Consider the following 21,713-nt stretch of genomic DNA (forward strand, 5'->3'; position numbering starts at 1 on the left):
AGGTTCCCACAGAAAAGACTGTGTTAAGATTCTACTGGGAGGAAAAAACACAAAGAGGGACAACTTGATGGCAGTAAATAATGTATTTTCTTTTTGTTAGCCAGCAGACAGTCATGTCATTTTACAGATACATCAGTGATGAAAAGAAATTCTAAGAAATTCTAATTATATTCATCGCTTAAATAACAAAAAAGAAAGATAAGATGACTAAAACAAGCAAAGTCACTGTGGTAGTCTTGTACTTTGTGAACTTCTGCGTGGGGAAAATGTAAACCAAAAATTATAGAATTTTGAAATTGTATCATATTTAAAGCCTTTATTCAGAAAATTATTGCATTCAAAGCCTTTACTATTTTAAAATACCAAAGAGGACAATTATATTTGTGACCGCAACCCCCGCGACCCCCCACCCCCAAAATGGTTTTGTCCCCCCCAATGTTCAAAGACATGGTTACGGCCTTGATATTAGGAAGCCATGATGGATTGATGCCAATGGGCATATTTATTTGCCAGGACACCAGGGTAACACCCCTACTCTTTTCAAGAAATGCCCAGGGATTTCAGAGTCAGGACATTGATTTAACATCTCATCTGAAAGAGAGTGTCATTTTACAGTATAGTGTCCCCATCAATTTAATGGAGCATTAGGACCCACACAGACTGCAGGATGAGCACCCCATGCTGGCCTCCCTATTACCTCTTCCAGCAGCAACCATGGTTTTTACTTGGAGGTCAACCTTCCAGAAACTCGCCAGGCTCAACCCTCCTTAGCTTCAGTTGGTAACCAGGCAAAAGCTGCAGGGTGATTTGATGCTAGTTCTAGACATTAGGGAACATTTAATGCATGAAACCTGTAATGGTGTAATACTGAAGGTTCTAAACCAGGTTTCCTGAGAATGGCTCTAGCAGCTGCAATTTTGAGTTATAAGGGAAGCAGGGCAACTGTTGGTCAAGTAAGAAATATGACAAGCACACTGTTTTTGAAATAAAGAAGTAGGAGCAGGATTAGGCTGGCAAGTTCATAAGCCATCTCAGCAATAGAAGAGGTGGTCCTAGGGAAAAGGGTGAATAAAGGGAGATTCAAATGTGCAGGAAAAGATTCAGAACTGAATGGTAGAAGAGGCTATATTTAGAATGAAATTGAGCCAGAAAAGGTCATGCAAGTTTCCTAACAGCTCTACTAAACAAGATTAGCTTATTCCTGCATGAATTCCCATGCTGATCTAGGCTGGTTAGTGATGGTTTGGTGCTGGTTTAGCTGGTGAACCAGGAGGTCTTGTTGGTTAAGCTAGTTAAAATGCCTATGTTGGTAATAAGCCTCGAAAACAACATATGCTGGTGATAAGCAATGGTAGTCTTTTCAGCAGGGAGAGTGTGGCAGGGCGGAGGGCGGGGCCGGGTCATGGTCCTACACACCCGGTCCCGTATTAGGCTAATTATGCCTCTGTGAGGGATGAGGGTCGACTGCAGGGGATCGTGCTGGAGAGAGAGATCGTTTACGGACATGTCCATCATGTGTGTGTTTGTGTCTTCTGTTTTAGTTTATCATTAAACTATTATTTATATTGAAAAGCCGGTTCTCGCCTCCTCCTTTCCATTGATCCCTTTACAGAGAGCTACTTCTAACGAGAGCAAGGCAAATATTTACATAAGTTGTCAGGTAGGGCAGATGTATGATAGTAACATGTCAATCTCATTGCTGACAATAACACCAGCTGGATGAATGTCTTCAACTGTATAATGACAGGATGTCATCTGCCAGACATCCAAGTAGACCACTGGAATACAGGTATGTTGGTTATTTAGTAATCTTTTATAATAAAAAAAAAGAGATCTGGTTGAATGTTAATAAACGTATATTGTACGTAGAGTGTTATAAGGAAAATTATTTTATTTAATTATTCATCCTGTGTGTGACGCACGTTGTGCGGCCTACATGTGGTATGGTGTTAAATATATTGTATGTTTAATTTGGATTTATGTATATTAATAGTATTATTATTGTTTAATCGTTTTTTGTAATATGCTATAACGTATAAATATTGGATATATGCATATGTTATTGTAATCTAGGATATAAAATATTGTAATGTATTATATACGGACATGTCCATCATGTGTGTGTTTGTGTCTTTTGTTTTAGTTTATCATTAAACTATTATTTATATTGAAAAGCCGGTTCTCGCCTCCTCCTTTCCATTGATCACTTTACAGAGAGCTACTTCTAACGAGAGCAAGGCAAATATTTACATAAGGTGTCAGGTAGGGCAGATGTATGATAGTAACATGTCAATCTCATTGCTGACAATAACACCAGCTGGATGAATGTCTTCAACTGTATAATGACAGGAAGTCATCTGCCAGACATCCAAGTAGACCACTGGAATGCCTCTAAACATCTCCCTCATCACAGTGTTCAACTGCATCCTGTACCAGTCATTTCCATATTCATCCTGCAACAGAGTTCAATACTGTCAAGAAACATACAAAAAGTGCTCCCATCAGTCATAAGCCATGTCCACACTAGTACTTTTTGGTTGAAAACGCATTGATTTTGCTACTTTTATAACTCTCTTCCACACTGGAACAGCATTTATCCCATGGAAAAGGGAGACTTAGTAAAATGTGCTCTTGTACTACATACTTTGAAAAATGATAATGTTAGGAAAAGGAAACAGATTGATCTCATTATGAATTTATTGACATTAGGTCAAAAGTTCTTCAGCTGAATTCAACCTGTATTTACCAAAATTTGACCCACTGCCCCTAGTGGATAATACAGGAAGTGCTTTTGAACGTTTGGGAATGTGTGAATGTAGCTGGTGTAATTCATTCACTAATTATTGTGACTGTATTTGTATTATTTCCAAATATATATTCGGAGTTTATGTTTAATTTCATTTATGTCTTATTATTAGGAAACTTACTGAACTTCACGAAATGTTGTTCCTGTTATAGTTCATATGTTAAAAGAAAATAATGTTATTGTGGCAACTTTATTTCGGGTGTTCGTATGGAGTGGGAGTGTCATCGGTGGGATTCCTAAGATAATGGTAAGATAATGGTTATTGTCTAAATATATACTGATTGCTCAAATGATTTAAGTATGCAGCATTTGATCGTGTTAGTGGTGATATGTGTTCAATTGTAATTCAGTTTTTACGGAATTCGTCATAATACTAACTATTAGCATCTTATGCTCAGTATGTTGAAGAGAGAGAAAAGCTGTTGCCCTGTTGATCCACTGATGATCTTTCACATTTACAGGTATGTTGGTTATTTAGTAATCTTTTATAAAAAAAAAAAAAAGAGATCTGGGTGAATGTTAATAAACGTATATTGTACGTAGAGTGTTATAAGGAAAAATATTTTATTTAATTATTCATCCTGTGTGTGACGCACGTTGTGCGGCCTACATGTGGTATGGTGTTAAATATATTGTATGTTTAATTTGGATTTATGTATATTAATAGTATTATTATTGTTTAATCGTTTTTTGTAATATGCTATAACGTATAAATATTGGATATATGCATATGTTATTGTAATCTAGGATATAAAATATTGTAATGTATTATAAAATATTGAAATGCATTAATAAGAATATTAATGTGATGTTTTATAAAGAAGACAAGAAATTGAAATGTTGTTATATATTGATATATTATGATTAATATTTTATTTACATGTTTTTTTATATTATTAATTCATTTTTGTTAAAGAGGATATAGCCTCAGTTTACTTATGTGCGAGGTTGATGAACATGTGCGTGCACTGTAACTTTTCTCCGTGAATCTCTGTATGTTGAAGAGAGAGAAAAGCTGTTGCCCTGTTGATCCACTGATGATCTTTCACATTTACAGATTAAACAGAAGCACTAGATCTCATCAAGTGATTGTGTGGTCTTTGTGTGAGAAGGTGTCCGATCCAGACATGCCACATGAGCTCTAGTTTCTGGGCGAAACATCCAGAGATGGGTGCCAAAAGCGAGTTGTAAAGCGAGTTGTTTTTAGTTGTGAAAGATAGAGATGGGCTTATTTTTTTTTTTTTCAATCCAATACCAAGCACTTTTAGGCCAATATCGCAGATATTGATACCAATATCTAAATATAATTTTTACAAATTCTTTGGATAAAATGAGTAACTTTATTATTACTTACATTTGTTATATAACTATGGGCCTAAACAGAAACTTAGTAGGCTGCTTTGTTTACCCTTTAAAAATGAGTTTGTACAAGCCATATATAAAACATCAAAATTAACCATAGATATTATTATATGGTTACTATTACTAAAACCAAGTTACCATATGGATACTACAGTAATGCTGTAGTAAAAGCATGGTAAATTGTATCAAAACCTTGGTTAATCCCATGGTTAATACAATATTACAACAGAAAATCTATGGTAAGTTTTCATAAGGGTATTATTTATTAACGAGGATTAAAGATCATTATCAACGTTTTAACAACTCTGAATTTAAATAAACCGCACTATGACTGAAATGGCGAGTGCTATCTGTGACTGCTAGTGTATTTTAGCATTTCTGGAGCGTTAAGATGAGTGGAAGAAAAAATAGTTTCGATGCCATGCAACAATTCACTTATATAATAATTTTTTCCACTTCGAAGCTTATGAGATGCATTAATGTTCAATGTTGTAATCTAAATAATAAGATCACAAGTATCAATCCGCCCATCCCTAGTAAAAGATGTAATACAGTGAAGACAAATGCATATTTAATTAACTGTACCCCCAAATCCAAGCCCCAACCCTAATTCTAATACTATGTCAGTGGAGTAAAAATGTAGTGTTAGAGGGACAATGCAACCTCTGAATTGTACTTATCATTGATTATGTGAACCCAGTTCCTTGTTTATGTGGGACAGAACACGCGTCTCTGACGTGCAACGTGCTCAGCAGCTGATACAACATGCTATCAGTTGTGAAATTTGAAAAGGTGTACACATACCAACTGGTTCAATGATGTCTGATAGTAGATTAACTTTCAGTAGCAGCATGTCGAGTTTCTGTGTGATCATTTTGACAGAGTTTCAACCAAAAATGTATTAGTGTGGACATGGCCATAGAAGTTTTGGTAAAGGTAATGCTCAGAAATCATGGTCCTAAAGCACTTCTAAATTAGAAGAACAACAAAAATGTTAAAGTCTTCTATGATGCAGTGTACCTTCGTAAAGCCAGTGTTGCCAGACTTGATGATGACAGTAGTCGTAGGTGCACGTTTCAATAGCGCAATGACAGCCTGACGAATAGTGCCCACTTTATGCACATAGAATGTTATCGGGTGAAAAACCAGGTGGGCAAAGATTGTGAAGACAACGACTGTATGATGGCCACCTGTTATATAATCAATTTCATTGCTAATATAATGCAGATCAGCAGCTGGCATTTTATAAAATCGCAGAGGAAGACCATGTGGCCTCCAGTGAACTATGATATTATTTTCTAACTCCACAGCCATCAGGGGTCCATTTCTCGGACTTGTGTGGAGATCCATTCTTTTCAAGCCTAAATAAGGAAAGAAACAGCCAAATAAAAAAATAGCCTAATATGTGTTTTCACTCTTGCTAGAGTTGTTATTTTTTATTAATTGTCATTATATAGATACATCTACCCAGTGAGGCAAAAATTGTGTTTGCGGCATATGCAATGCATAAGGGCACCATACAAAGGTGGATGCCGAATGAACAAGGGAAGCACTCGGCTGGCGAAACATTCAAGGTGGACCACCGTTTCTTGGTTTTGTACACGGGCTTAATTTGTTCCAGATTTCTAATTTGACCTGGCAGCTATTTTAGTGAATCCCCCACCTTATACCCCTTCCTGTTATTTGCTGCATGTTTTGTATGTTGTATTCAATCATTAGCTCATTATTAGGGTGCTTCACGACCTGAACTAGGCTTGTCAGATAAGGAAGCCATACAAAACATTCAGTACTATGGCTCTCCAGGAACAGGGTTTCTGAACCCACCCAAACACTAAACCTAATCTTAAAGTCTAAATCCTTACCAAAACCCTAAGCTTAAACCACAATTTTAAGAGGAAAATTACTTTGTATAGCACGGAAAAAGGAAACATTGGGTTTTGGAATGAGATGAGGGAAGCATATTACAGGTTATTCAAATTGATCAGTCATTTGCATTTCATAACTATAGATGTCACGAACCCCGCTCCTCTGCCCCATCTCCGCGTCCACGAGCACGCACACATGCACTCCGCGAGCGTGCTCGCTTCCCGCTCCCTCGCTCCGCCCCCTTGAGCTCGTACGCTCTTTTTCCTCCCTCGGGCTTCCACGCCTGGTTTTGCTATTACGAGCTCTCGCTCGTAAACTCTCTCCCCCCTCTGACTCATGCTCGCTTTTCACGCGCTTCCAATCCGCCAGAACATTATGACCACCTGCACTCACGCGCTTCCCATCCCCACACATTAGTAACACCTGCACTCGTCTCATCACTCATATTCGTTACACCCGCACCGCTCGTTAGTTCCCCTATATTACTCACTATCCTTTCGTTTGTTTGGGGTTGGTTATTGTATTTAGTTCCCCGTGTTTTGACCCCCGCTAGTCTCGTCTAGTTTTGCCCCTGCTAGTCTCATCTAGTTTTGCCCCTGCTAGTCTCATCTAGTTTTGACCTCCCTACTTGTTGCCTCTTAGCTTGCCAGCCCCCCATTCCTCTCGTTCCCTGTCATTGTTCCCGCTCGTCTTGTTCTTTGCCCTAGTTGCCCACTGTTTTCCCCGCTATCGTTCACCTCCCTCATTGGATTTTCCCCCTTGTTATATCTTCGATTCCCCGGCTTCTGACCCTACGCTTCCCTCGACGACTCTCCTTCTGGATTTTCCCCACTGTACCTTTGCCTGCTCGTTATTTAAATAAAAGCAGTTTGCTGACTTACATTGTGACTGTCTCTTCTTGTGCGGGTTACAATAGAATGAGTAATTTAAGTAATTTATTTACTGGCATTTCCATTTTTGTATTTATTTTTTTAAATAAGATGCTGATTAGGAGGCTATTAAAAATGTGATGCTTGTATTGGGTTGATTGGCTGGTTTATATGGGAATAAAAGTTTTACCTTTTCTTACGAGCCACGTCTTATGATATCTTACGATTTCGCCATCTCATACAAATTATTACGAGTTGCCATGTGACTATGTTGAAACTGCCGAATCCCTCACAAGTACTTGATATAAAAATAAGCACTGGTTTATACATTTTGGTTACCATCCCAGATCTCTAACTGCTACACACCACCCCATCAAAATGTAGCTATATCTGCTAATAAATCACTTGCCTGGCACAGTTTGTAGGAAATACTCAAACCACTGCCTTATGGTGGAGTCTCCCATCATGTGGACAATCTTGTTTTTGAGACAATTTCCCATTTCTAGATGACTGAAGTGTTTAGTGTTACACACAATAGACTTCCAGACATCTTGAAAATAAAATCCGGTGGGAATTGGTGTTGACAAGCCAGATCTACATCTCTCTTTTGAGCCTAAAACAAATACATTTATTGTGAATCTATGGAATTTATTGAAAATGGATGGAAAAGGTGCCATTACCTAGCTATTTACCACTAGATGCAGTTATATGCTGTCCAAGATATGAACATACCAATGTCTTTATTGTTCAAGAGGACATTTATGGCACGCTTGTCTCCAGTAATAGGTATGTTTGTAACAGACCTGTATAAGACATCATGCTATAAATACATAGAATTTTCAGTTACAATACACTGTTATAAGAATCTGTATGATTGTTTTCAATTAATTGCTTCTAATTTCCATTTACCTTGCATAAAGTTTCTTCTCAAAAGGATTTAATGGGCTTTGAAAACCTCCTATTTCATGAAACACCCAGTAGTCACAAGAAAGTGTCTTTGGTCTCTGACACTGCCACACCGTCCCTGTTTTTGCATCTTTATACTCACAGCAGCAGTTGCCTTTAATCCAACTTCCATCTGGGCCCCATTTAAGATTACACTCTACTACTTCTCTGATCCTGGCTCCGTTGTGTCCAGGCCCCTCAAAGTGACCTTTATAGTGGCTGCGTGGGAATGACGACTCACTGTATTTTTTAAGTATCTGTACAACCTCACTGGAGTGCATCAAACGTACAGACACTTGTGCCTGGCCTTTCCATGGAAGCAAAAAATCAACGCTGTAAGTTCCATTACGGTGATCCACAACCTCCCCGAACACACCTGCCTTCAAAAACAAGAACAAGTGTCTCTTATTAACAAGTACACATATGCAGATGCAAGTGCTTGGTCAACTTGCAGTCTGTTTAAACATACTTAAGATGTGTTCCTGTGGTGGCAACGAACCTCAAGACTCAAGGGGGGACAGTAACTGTCTTGAAAGAGAAAACTCAATGTATAAGCGGACAGTTCCCACTAATGTCCACTATTGCATCCCTTGCTGCAATGTTGAAAATGTAATGTGTACATGAGTTGTGTTATCAATTGTGGACACATTTTGAAATACAACAAGGCTCGAAACTTGAGCTTGTTTAGCTAGAAGTGCTTGCGTTTATGTACTTGCATAGAGAATATTTCGGCCTTTATTATTGCCAAGAACAGACTGGTTCGACAGGAGTTTTGCAGGGAAGGTTTATCTGGTATTTTACTGTAGTGATAACACAATAACAGACTGGTGCTGAAAGAACTCAGTCCATGGCAGTCTTTGTGCTATAAGTCTGCCACTAATCTGGCAAACTTTGAAAATCCAGTGATTAGTTTGTCCTTGTTAGCACTCGTAATGCCAACCTGGTACTTTTTAAACTTAATTGTTTTTCCTGGCAGACTGATGAAACAATCTGCATTACATTCTTGTGTGCAATATCACACATTGACTGTGGGTGGTCAGTGGGTGTGCCGTCTGAGGCTGAGACTGATGTAGGTAGATGATATAATGAATAGAAATAGCATTATATAAAAAAACTTTTTTTAAAAATATATATTATTTGGTCACCTTAATTCTAAAACATACCTTGTACTGTAAATTGAAAAGCTTTGCCTGGAAAAAATCCCCTCCATATGGTTTCAAGTTGTTGTTGTGATCTCTGGCTGTGATTGTAACATGAATCTTTTCTCCCACTTTATAACTGCCATTGAGTCCCTCAATCGAGAATGTTGAGTGAACTGGACTTGTACTCAGATTCAGCTGAGTGATTTCTTTATCTGGACTAGGCCAGTCCAGAGCTTCCTGTAGACTTTTCCACTCATCAAGACTGATTCTCATGTCCTCATGACTGATTCCCATGTAAGGCATTGAAATTCCAAATGAATTATTATTTTGAAGAGCTTGTTTAGGGCTGGGGATATGGAATTTTTTCACATGGATACTATTATCCATCAATTTCCATAAAGCCTGAAAGAGAAAATTGCAACTGAGCTCAAAATTAAGCAGAGATACCATCATCTCTGACATGGATGTCAAGAATTAAGACAACTCTTGGTGACAGGAGCTTCCAGTCTACAACAATACAAACAATACCAAAAACAGCAGCAAGACATAGGTAATTAAAAACAAAAGAACATAAAATAAATAATTATACATATGCGTACATACACTCACCTTCATACATACCCACATACACACACGTAGTGCAAATCTAATACAATCTGTATATAAAGAACAAAAAACAGTATATTATGTACAGAGCAATGTAAGTAATGGCAGAAGTGGATATGTTGGATAATAGAAATTAAAATTAAACTGTGTATTGCACATCATTATTGCTCAATGGGGCAATTTAATTGTTCATTAGATGGATGGCCTGAGGGAAAATACTGTTCCTGTGTCTGACGGTTCTGGTGTTCAGAGCTCTGAAGCGCCGGCCAGAAGGCAACAGTTCAAAAAGGTAGTGGGCTGGGTGAGTGGTGTCCAGAGTGATTTTACCAGCCTTGTTCCTCACTCTGGAAGTGTACAGTTCTTGAAGGGGGGGCAGGGGGCAACCAATAATCCTCTCAGCAGACCGAACTGTCCTTTGTAGTCTTCTGATGTCTGATTTCGTAGCTGCACCAAACCAGACAGTTATTGAAGTGCAGAGGACAGACTCAATGACTGCTGAGTAGAACTGTTTCAGCAGCACTGGTGGCAGGTTGAACTTCCTCAGCTGGCGAAGGAAGTACAACCTCTGCTGGGCCTTTTTCACAATGGAGTCGATGTGTATCTCCCACTTCAGGTCCTGTGAGATGGTAGTGCCCAGGAACCTGAGTGACTCCACTGCTGCCACAGTGCTGTTTAGAATGGTGAGGCGGGACAATGATGGGGTGTTCCTCCTAAAGTCCACAATCATCTCCACCGTTTTGAGCGTGCACCAGAAAGCCAGCCGTTCAACCTCCTTTCTATATGCAGAGTCATCATCATCTCGGATAAGGCCGATGACAGTGGTGTCGTCTGCAAACTTCAGGAGCCTGACAGAGGGGTCCTTGGTGGTGCAGTCATTGGTGTACAGGGAGAAGAGTAGTGGAGAGAGCACACATCCCTGGGGGGCACCAGTGCTGATGGTACAGGTGGTGGAAGTTAATTTTCCCTGCCTCACAAGCTGCTGCCTGTCCGTCAGAAAGCTGGTAATCCACTGACAGGTAGAACAGGGAGTTGGTTTAACTTAGTCCGGAGTATATCTGGTATGATTGTGTTGAAAGCCGAGCTGAAGTCCACAAAAAGGATCCTTACGTATGTCCCCGGTCTGTCCAGATGTTGCAGGACGTGATGCAAACCCATGTTGACTGCATCATCCACAGACCTGTTTGCTCGATAAGCAAATTGAAGGGGGTCTAGAAAGGGTCCAGTGATGTCCTTCAGGTGGGCCAACACCAGTCTCTCAAATGACTTCATGACCACAGATGTCAGGGCTGTGATTTTAGGTATCTTTGGGACGGGGATAATAACGGAGCGTTTGAAGCAGCATGGGACTTCACACTGCTCCAGTGATCTATTGAAGATCTGAGTGATGATGGGGGCCAGTTGGTTAGCACAGGAACGAAGGCACGCTGATGAGATACCATCTGGGCCTGGAGCCTTCCTTGACCTTTGCTTCCGAAAGACACGGCACACATCATCCTCACAGATCTTGAGTGCAGGTAGTGTAGCAGTAGGGGTAGGAGGGGGGTGCAGGAGGTGTTAATGGTTGTGTGAAATGAAGGTCCGAGTGCATGTGGGGTGTGAAATTGGTCCTTTCAAATCTGCAATAAAACACATTCAGGTCGTCAGCCAGTCATTGGTCCGCCACAGGGTTGGGGGTAGGAGTCCTGTAATTAGTAAGTTGTTTCAGGCCACTCCACACTGATGCAGGGTCGTTAGCTGAAAACTTGTTTTTCAGCTTCTCAGAGTAGCTTCTTTTAGCCACTCTGATTTCCCTATTCAGTGTGTTCCTGTCCTGATTATACAAGACTCTATCCCCACCCCTGTAAGCCTCCTCTTTAGCATGACGAAGCTGTCTGAGTTTTCCTGTGAACCATGGTTTATCATTGTTGAATTATAAAAATGTCCTAGTAGGGATGCACATATCCTCACAGAAACTGATGTATGATGTAACAGTATCTGTGAGCTCGTCCAGGTCTGTAGCTGCAGCTTCAAAAACACTGCAGCTTCAAAAACACTCCAATCAGTGCAGTCAAAGCAGGCTTGTAGTTCCAGCTCTGCTTCATTAATCCATCTCCTTACAGTCCTTACAACTGGCTTTGTTGATTTTAATTTCTGCCTGTAGGACGGGAGAAGATGAACCAGACAGTGATCAGAGAGTCCCAAAGCTGCACGTGGGACAGAGCGATATGCATCCTTTAATGTTGTATTGCAGTGATCCAATATATTCCTGTCTCTGGTGGGGCATGTAATGTGCTGTCTGTATTTGGGCAGTTCGCGTGTGAGATTTGTATTGTTAAAGTCCCCAAGAATAATAATAACTGAGTCCGGGTATTGTTGTTCTGTGTCTGTGATTTGATCAGCCAGCTGCTGCAGCGCTAAGTTCCCAGACGCGTTTGGAGGAATGTAAACACTCACCAGAATAAACGAAGAAAACTCCCGGCTTACTGTTAATAAAGAGCGCTTCCAGATTAGGGCAGCACATCCTCTTTCGTTGATGTAAAAGCATGTTCCACCGCCTCTCGTTTTCCCCGTTAACTCTGCGATGCGATCTGCTCTGAACAGCTGGAAGCCCGGCAGATGTAATGCGCTGTCTGGAATGGCTTCACTCAGCCAGGTTTCAGTGAAGCACAGTGCAGCGGAGTTTGAAAAGTCCTTATTATTATGTGTGAGGAGATGTAGTTCGTCAGTTTTGTTGGGAAGAGAGCGGAGATTCGCGAGATGAATGCTCGGCAGTGCTGTTCGAACGCCGCGCTGACGGAGTTTAACCAGCGCACCAGCTCGTCTCCCTCGCCTGCGTCTCGTAAACAACACAGCAGCACCTCCAACTAAAATGTCCAGCAAAACGTCTGAATATTCAAAAACCGGGAAAAGATTATCTGGTATGTGCTGCCGAATGTTCAGCAGTTCGTCCATGGTAAAACTGACTGGTAAAAGATTCCTAAACACAGGACATACAAACAAAAACAACAAAAGAATCGGAGAGCTCCACACCGAGGCGGCCATCTGCGGCGCCATCAAAGAAGGCAGTCCCCATCTTTGCCTAGACCCTGAAGGACATCACACTGCGCACCGCAGTGACCTCATAGACACCCCATAGAGCCACTACAGGATCAACCTTCAAATCATCGCCTCCTCCACCTCTTCAACTCTGAGTGGAGAAACCCCATGACAGGCTCTATTTTTCCCACTGGAAAACATTGCATGACCAGGCCTGCAGCCCCCTTGCCTTCTCCTTCACATGAACATCTGCAGGAGCAAAAACCGTGCAGCCAGAGCTATGCTGAAGCAGCCAGCAGATCACTGATCCACTCCAGCACCAGCACAGTCCACAGCCAGCCGGCCTCATCTCCATCCAGAGACCTCCAACACATGCTGACTCTGTTGTGTTCTCACTTCAAGGGTTAGTGACAAAACAAAAACAAGAAAATGTATGTGTGTGTATTTTATTTATTTTATTTTATTTATACATTTATTTTAAAAGAGCTTCTTAGAAACCTCATATTATTTAATATATTCTTCTTGAAAAAAAATGATAATAAGAAGAATATATTTATTATTATTATATGTATTTTACTTAATTTATAAATGTATTTTAAAAAGATATTCTTAGATGCATCATAATATTTAATATATTGTTCTTGATCTGTCAATTCAACAACATACTGATGTCTTGTTTTTGAAATAACAAAAGCAATTAATTAATGGGCTCATATTCCTTAAATATCACATGTTCGAATATTCAAGGCCTGAGGTCCTCCATTTGTGGTGTTAAGAGCAACATTCAGACTTCAAAAAAGAAATAGAGTGTAAGAGATTAGTCCACTGACTGCCCAATTGGATTTAGAGAAATTGTTCTACCATCAAACAAACTAAGAGGGGTGATTCAGGGCAGAGACTAAGGAGGAATGACGATATGGTACAGAACAGAACTCATAGACTCAATCAAATCTATAAAAATCAGAAAATGTTATATTTTATTTAAAATCCAATAAGATATTGTCTCCACAGACCGTCACATTTTCTTGTGTGCTACATATTTACCCCCGGCTGAATCTACCTATTACAATGAAGAAACCTTTTCCATCCTGCAAGATGAGATCTGCCATTTCCAGACAAAAGGAAATGTGTTAATGTGTGGAGATTTAAATGCCAGAATAGGAAATGAACCAGACTTTGTCAATACACAGGAAGACAAATATATTACTGTGGCAGGGCGGAGGGCGGGGCCGAGTCATGATCGTACACACCCAGTCCCGTATTAGGCTAATCAAGCCTCCCGAGAGGGATAAAGGTCGACTGCAGAGGATCGTGCGGGAGAGAGAGATAGTTTACGGACATGTCCGTCATGTGTGTGTTTGTCTTTTGTTTTAGTTTATTCATTAAAATACTATTCATGTTGAAAAGCTGGCTCTCACCTCCTCTTTTCCATTGATCCCTTTACAATTACAAACAAAAGCCACCTTCTGCCCTTGTACCACCTCAGAAATTACCACCTCACAAAACATTCACAAAAAAAGTGGGAAAAGCCTACTAGAGCTCTGTCAATCGCTGGGCCTGTATATAGTTAACGGTTGCATTATGGGGAGACTCTTTTGGCTTTTATACCTTTAATTCTTGTCTGGGTAACAGTACTGTAGATTATTTCATTCTAGACATTGACCCAGTGCATCTCTAAGCCTGCAGCAATCCTACAAATGGACAAAAAACAGCAAAGAAAATTATCATTCTTATCATCATTATCAGAAAATTGTTACTGGACAAATTTATAATGAACACATATCCACAAAATAAAGTAGGCATAAATCTGGCAATATGTGACATTACCAGTATATTCCACCAATCAGCATCCATGTGCAATTTGAAAAAATCATCAAAGAGGAAAACAAAAAACAGACGAAAAGTGGATTGACAGTGAGTGTAAAAGTATTAGAACAACAGTACGAAATCTTTCAAATCAAAAACTCAGATCCTTACAATCAAGAACTTCGCCATCAATATCATGAAGCTCTTAAAGTGTACAAACAAACAGAACAACTCTTTCAAGCAATGGAGGAGTCAATAACTACCAGTAACTTCTGGAATGTCTTGGGTTACTTAACTGTAACCCCTGTTCCCTGAAAAAGTGGAACGAGATGCTGCGCTGATTTAGCGCATTGGGAAGTCTTTGGGAGTGACCAGCTGTGAATATGTGTACAACAAGTCAATGTAATTGACTATAATTTATAGCCTCGGCCGGTGACATCATCAGGATGTGCCTGTACAGGGGCTATAAATAGATGCGCCAAAGTTGCATCATCAGGTATTTTGTCTGAAGAGCAGTCCTGGGGCATCCTTAGTGCGGCAATGAAGTGCAGCATCTCGTTCCGCTTTTTCAGGGAACAGGGGTTACAGTTAAGTAACCCGAGACGTTCCCTATCAAAAGCTACTCCAGGACATGGCAGCTTCTCAGATACTGGAGGAAGTATTTCAGGGCCAGAAATACAGCCATCAACCCGAGAGTGTCAATCGAGCTGATGACCCTCCCATTCACCTTGAACTGGACGACCACTTAAGACCAACTTGCGACGGCAAGACGCACCTAGAGTGGGACCCAAAGTGAGGAATCAGGGTCTGAACCACATAGAAAGGGTACGAAGCGTAACCCTTATCTGCCTTAGGGGACTGGCCCTTGGATGAAATCCCCTGGCTTTGAGCCACAACTGAAACGGTCTCATGTGCAAAAGGCCCAAAGGAATCACCGAGGATGCAAATCTGCCATGAGACCTAGTATTCGTTGATACTGATGAACAGTGCAAATTTGGCCTAGCCTGACTTTGCTCAGGGTGTTCTGAATGGTCTCGATTCGAGCGGGAGACAATTGTGCCCACATCATGATCGAATTCAATATGACCCCCAGATAGGTAGTTTCCTGAGTGGGAGAGAGAATGCTTTTCTTGACATTGAGTCTCAAACTCAGAGAAACCAGGTGAGCTAAGACGATATCCCTGTGCTGTAATGCCAGTTCTTGTGACTGTGCTAGTTTCAGCCAGTCGTCTATATAATTCAGAATACGGATGCCCCGGAGTCACAAAGGAGCCAGTGCTGCATCCATGCAATTCGTGAATGTGCGGGGTAATAAGGCTAGGCCGAATGGAAGAACCCAATATTGGAAAGCTTTGCCCCCGAAAGCAAACCTCAGGAACTTCCTGTGTATGCGTCCATGAGATTGAACGTGACCAACCAATCGTGATGTTGGATTTGAGACACGACCGTCTTGACGGTTAGCATCTTGAACTTGAAGACCCTGACTGAGCGATTTAAGCCTCGAAGATCTAAAATCGGACGCAACCCCCCATCCTTCTTGGGAACCAGGAAGTATCTGCTGTAGTAACCTGACTCTCTCCCTGGAAGGGGAACATGTTCTATGGCCCCTTTGACCAAGAGATTTTGCAGTTCATTCCACAGTAGACATGCTTGTTCCGGTTTCACGGTAGTGGGAACCACGCCGTTGAAACGTGGAGGACGGCGAACGAATTGAATTCTGTAGCCTTTTTCTACTGTTCTTAGGACCCACATAGAAACACCCAGCAGTAGCTTCCACGCTGCCAGGTTCTCTGAGATGGGTATCAATTTTGACACTTCCTGTTGAGGGGATGTCGAGTGTCCTGGACTATGGCAGGAAGCAAAGGAACACCCAACATTTAGCTGGAAACCGCTAACTCCCGAAATACCAGAGGTGGCGGGAATGGAGAAGTTTCATGGGGATATCGGGAAGGTACAGGTGGATGTTTCAAGTGCCCCATCCCGAGGTGGGTCTACCCTCACAAGGCTGGGCAAAAGACCATCAGGGCTTCCTCTTCCTGGAGATGACGGTCCGGAGGTCTTGCTTTGGGGGCTGCTGAGGGTGACGAGCCGGTCCCCAGTCTCTACGAGTGGGAGCGCGATTCGCCAAGCTCTGTTTTTGAGCCTCTTATCTAGAAGGGGCGGTGCTGGGTGGCCGGTGGCCCCTCCCCCTGAGTATGGCGAGGAAGGAATTGCCTGAAGGCTTCCTTGTGACTCTTTGCCTCCTGGAAGCTGGTGATGACCATGTTCATAGAGTCACCGAACAAGCCAGAAGGTGAAACCGGGGCATCGAGAAGGAACACTTATTCCTTGTCTCTGATGCTCAAAAGGTTCAGCCATAAGTATCTCTCCGTGCTGATCAAAGCAGCCATAGACCGGCCAATGTCTGTTTGGTCGCCCGGAGAGATAGATCCGTGGCTCGACGAAGCTCTGAGAACGCCTCTTCGTCGACCGTACTACCCACACTCAGGTCCTTCAACAGGTCAGCCTGGTATGCCTGCAACACTGCCATGGTGTGCAGGGCGGCACCAGCCTGACCTGCTGCCTGATAAGCTTTCCCCACAAGTGTAGAGGTGGTCCTGCATGGCTTTGGTATATTCAAACAATAAATGTGCAATCAAAATTGGCAATTGGAGTTCTTCACTCAAGGGTGGGGTGTGAGACAGGGCTGCCCATTATAACCGACCCTCTACAATATATAAATTAATGAATTTGTGAAACTACTAGAACAATCAACAGCTCCTGGCCTCACACTACATGACTGCAGATGATCTGGTTCTGCTGTCACCAACAGAAGAGGGTCTACACAGAACCTGGACATCCTGAATCAGTTCTGTCAGACCTGGGTCCTGACGATTAACCCAACTAAAACTAAAGTTCTAACATTCCAGAAAAGACCCAGATGTCATGGAAAGAAATGCAGTTTCACCCTTGGTATGAACAAAATTGATCATGTCACTAACTACATATACCTTGGTTTGAAATTCAGGGCAAACGGAAACCTCAACTTGGCCATGAATGAACTGAAAGAGAAAGCAAGAATGGCTTTCTATGCCATTAAATAATCTATCCAGTTTGAAATACCAATTTGAATCTGGCTCAAAATATTCCAATCAGTCACAGAACCTAAATCACGAATTTGACAAATGGGGCAAAAATCCGATGGAAGCCATGCAAACAGAGTTTTGTAAAAGCATTCTTAGGGTACAGAGAAACACACCTAATAATGCATGCAGGGCAGAATTAGGCCAATAACCTCTATTAATCCACATTGAGAAAAGAGTCATTCAATTTTGGAAACATCTAAAACTGAGTGACTCCAACTCTTATCATTTTAAAAACCATGAAGTGAACACTTACAAGAGTCCCCTCATTCAGCTGGCCCTGAGGCTCCACAAACAGATTAACATGACTAACATGACAAACAATAATCAGCCTCAGGACACTAACACCCTCATGCACAGAATCCGACCCAACCAAATGATTAATGCACAAAAAGAAAACTTCCTAACTTATTGGAATGAATCAACACACACACACAATAAAAAGCTACAATGATATTTGGCCCTAAACTGAGATTACACAACAGCAGAATACCTGCACAATCAGAGACCACAAACTGATGAAAAACATGAGCTACAGACTGAGCAACCACAGCCTGACTATAGAGAAGGGCAGATACAGACAGAGCTGGATGCCTAGAGAGAGCAGGTTATGCCTGTACTGTAGCCAAGGACAAATAGAAACAGAGCTGCACTTCTTAACCACCTTCTCTAATTAAAAGAAATTTGGTAAAATGTTGAATGTAGAATGTAGAATGATTCACAAGCTCAATATTTACTTTACTAGTGAAGAAAGAGACTTAATTTCCCTAGTAGCAAAGTACATCTATTCCTGCCACAAAAACAGGGAAGAGTCGACCAAAGTCTGATGCGCCCATTTACACACACACACACGCACAGACACGCACACAGACACACACATATGTTGGTCTACCTATCATTATGAGGACTTTCCATAGACATAATGATTTTTATACTGTACAAACTATAGAGTCAATCCCCTAAACCCGACACAACCCCTAAAACTAATCATCACAGAAAACTTTCTGCATTTTTACATTTTCAATAAAACTTTGTTTAGTATGATTTTTAAGCAATTTAAATTATGGGGACACTAGAGATGTGCTCATAAATCACATTTATAGCATAATACCCTTGTAATTACCAGTTCGTAACTTCAAAAAATTGTCCTCGTAAATCACATAAATACACACACACACACAAACTATTGTACACACACACACACCACTGAAAGTATATACACATTTTTTTTCACACTTGTTCAATACAGAATTTGTTCTACTTTGTTAATTTTAAATGTTTTATGCTCATATAAATGCTTTGGCAATACAATGTACAATTGTACATTGAGGAGAGAGAGAGAGAGAGAGAGAGAGAGAGAGAGAGATAATTAAATGCTTTAAATATGAACCTTACTGTAAAGTGTTACAGTAAAACTAATGTTATATAATAATGATAATTTAGTTTCATACATAAATAAGTTTTCTTAAGAACTTACCATACAGGATGCAATCCAAATACATAAAAGTATTACACAAATATGACGTTCCCTCAACCTGTGAACTGATAAAACACAAACTTCTACCATCACTGTAAAATGGTTACTTGCATTTTTACCTTAAGTTATTTCTATTTGATTTAACCTATACAAATTACTTTTGTAATTGTAATTAGTCAAATGTATTATATTAATATATATTAATATTAAAACATATTTTGACTAATTCATTTAGATGTTTCCACAACAGACACATGTTTTAATTATCTGAATTTGTTTTTACAGTGAGTAACAAAATGACTTACAAATCTGTAGTAAAAAAAAAAAGTTATTTACTTATAAGCTTAAAACATTAAAACTTGCACTGCTGAAAAATCTTTAAATCTATAATCTGAATATGTTAATACATTTATCATACTAGTTACCTGAAGCATCATTTGTGGGTGAAATTAACATGGTGAAGTCAGTTCCTTTCCCAATTCGTTACAGACAATAACTTCAATAAACTGAAAGCCTTGTATAACTGGCAATACTGCTTTGTAAATGGGGCGTTTCTAAATGTCCAAACATTGTGCTTGAACTGTTAAACTGTATTTCCCTGTAGTTAGGTAAATCATTGTTGTCAGTTAATACCTGTAATATTGAGTTATTGAACATGAATATTGTTAACTTCAAAAGGCTTTCAGACATTTTCTAGAAAGAAAGATAAATGGTGGTGTCATGCCAGATATGTATCTATTATTGTGCAAGTTTTATTGTATCATGTGCCACAGAAAGATTTAGTTGTTATTTATGTCCAAATGACATGAATATAGTACATCCACACATAGTCGGGAGTGCATTGATGATTTGTGTATTTAGGAATAGGCATATTAGTAAGGCAACATCTTTTAAAGAGGATTGTATAGCTACAGTAATTGTGTAATACAAATTTGTTTTAAGTAATATACTGTTACGAAGGCAGACGAGGAGTGGGGATCTAAAAGCAGCTTCTTTAATGAGGGAAACAAATGGTGAACAAGATAACTCAGAATAAAACAATACAGGGAACAAAACAAAACATCCACGTGGGGAAAACAAAAACACGAAAAACATCCAAGGAGTACACAGGCAGGATTAACATCCATGGAGGGCAAGGATAACATTCACATTTGAACATACAACGACCGACAATGACTGGTGAACCAACAAGGTTTAAATACACAAGCACAATGATGACTAAACGACATGCAGGTGAGAACAATGAAGTGCATGGGCAGTGATGAGGGCAGGGAATTATGGGAAGTGTAGTTTATAACAGGTGACAACTGAAACACGGGGCAGACAACAGGGGATTGTGACATAACCCCTCTCTAAGTAGCGGATTCCAGACGCTCCTAAAAAGAAAAAAAAGAAAATACCCGCACAAACAAAAACAAAATTGTCCAAGGAGTGAGGGGGGGGGCAGGCAGACCAAGGAGGGCACAAGGGGTAAACAGACAGTCCAAGGGGGGCACAAGGGGCAAACAGGCAGTCCACGGAGGGTATAAGATGGGGACTGGGTTCGGAGGCCTGGGAGGTGGTCACAGGACAGGGACATGTTCAGGAGGCCTGGGAGGTGGCCACATGACAGGGACTGGGAGCCATGGGGGGGCAGAGCCGTGGAAGACTCAGGTGGCAGAGCCATGGAAGGCTCAGGAGGCAGAGCCGTAGAAGGTTCCGGAGACATGGCCGTAGAAGGTGGAGTCATGGAAGGCTCAGGAGGAGGAAACGTAGAGGGCTCTAGAGAAGGAGCCGTGGAAGGCAGAGCCGTGGGAGGCTCAGGAGGCGGCGCCGATATATATATATATATATATATATATATATATATATATATCATTTTTTATATTTAAAGATAACTATGTATAATTATTTCATCATTACATATTGAATTATTGTTATATGAGGGGCTTTCTCAGCAAATATTTTTATGTGTGATTAATCGCGATTAATTAATCGGAACACCATGTAATTAATTTGATTAAAAATGTTAATCGATTGACAGCCCTACATTTAATGTAACGTGAGATCACATTAAACTCTAATTATGACGCACGAGAACAGCACTGCAATTTACACCTGACTGAGGGGAGAATTACACAGCTCACAATCCAGATGCACTCTAAACTTTTACAGCTTCAGGTGATGTAGACTGCAAAGTATAAGGGAATTATAATGCAAAATATAAAATAAGTAAATACAGAAGCATTCTCGTTGTGGAATATGCGGATCCGGAGCTCTTTAAAGGAAACACCCCAACATTACATCTTAAATTCAGTTATATTTAATGTGTTATAGCTTTTGTAAAGTTCAAATAATACGGAAGCAGATCATGTAAATAGCTACTGTAACGTTAAGCAGGCGGAGGCAGACGAGGAGTGAGGATCTAAATGCGGGTTTATTAATCAACAGTGAAAACAAGACAAACAGGAACAAATGAAACATCCACGGTGGGAAAACAGAAACCAAAACACGAAAACATTCAAGGGCACATGAACTGGGATGAACAGGCACGACAACTACTTCCAAACATGAGCAAAACATCAAGCAACGATCGACCAGGGAATGGAGGAAAAGCGGGGTTTAAATACACAGACATGATGATGACAAAACGACAATCAGGTGAGCACAATGACACAGTGATGAGGGCCGGGAATCATGGTAATAGGGGACCGTGAC

The 21,713-nt window shown here is 40.6% G+C and overlaps 1 protein-coding gene across 1 annotated transcript; it reads right to left on the reverse strand.

The window, feature by feature from the left end:
- Positions 1 to 460: 460 nt before the first annotated feature.
- On the reverse strand, positions 461 to 19,487 carry LOC127634585 (NXPE family member 3-like). Its single transcript, XM_052114201.1, has 8 exons — positions 19,442 to 19,487; positions 19,017 to 19,081; positions 9,012 to 9,392; positions 7,813 to 8,228; positions 7,636 to 7,706; positions 7,313 to 7,516; positions 5,189 to 5,529; positions 461 to 2,453 (listed from the first exon to the last, which is right to left on the reverse strand). The coding sequence occupies exons 1-8, from the start codon at positions 19,470 to 19,472 to the stop codon at positions 2,259 to 2,261; spliced, it is 1,704 nt and encodes a 567-aa protein (XP_051970161.1). The 5' UTR covers positions 19,473 to 19,487; the 3' UTR covers positions 461 to 2,258.
- Positions 19,488 to 21,713: the final 2,226 nt, after the last annotated feature.

The sequence above is a fragment of the Xyrauchen texanus genome, chromosome 41 (assembly GCF_025860055.1).
Source record: "Xyrauchen texanus isolate HMW12.3.18 chromosome 41, RBS_HiC_50CHRs, whole genome shotgun sequence".
NCBI lineage: Eukaryota > Metazoa > Chordata > Actinopteri > Cypriniformes > Catostomidae > Xyrauchen > Xyrauchen texanus.

Excerpts from the sequence above, each read along its gene's own strand:
- LOC127634585 (XM_052114201.1), bottom strand. The coding sequence starts at position 19,472 with ATGTTAATTTCACCCACAAATGATGCTTCAG. Across the intron at positions 7,517-7,635 it reads CTTGAACAATAAAGACATTG|GCTCAAAAGAGAGATGTAGA; the intron begins GTATGTTCATAT and ends TATTTGTTTTAG. Across the intron at positions 5,530-7,312 it reads TTTCCTACAAACTGTGCCAG|GCTTGAAAAGAATGGATCTC; the intron begins GCAAGTGATTTA and ends TTCCTTATTTAG.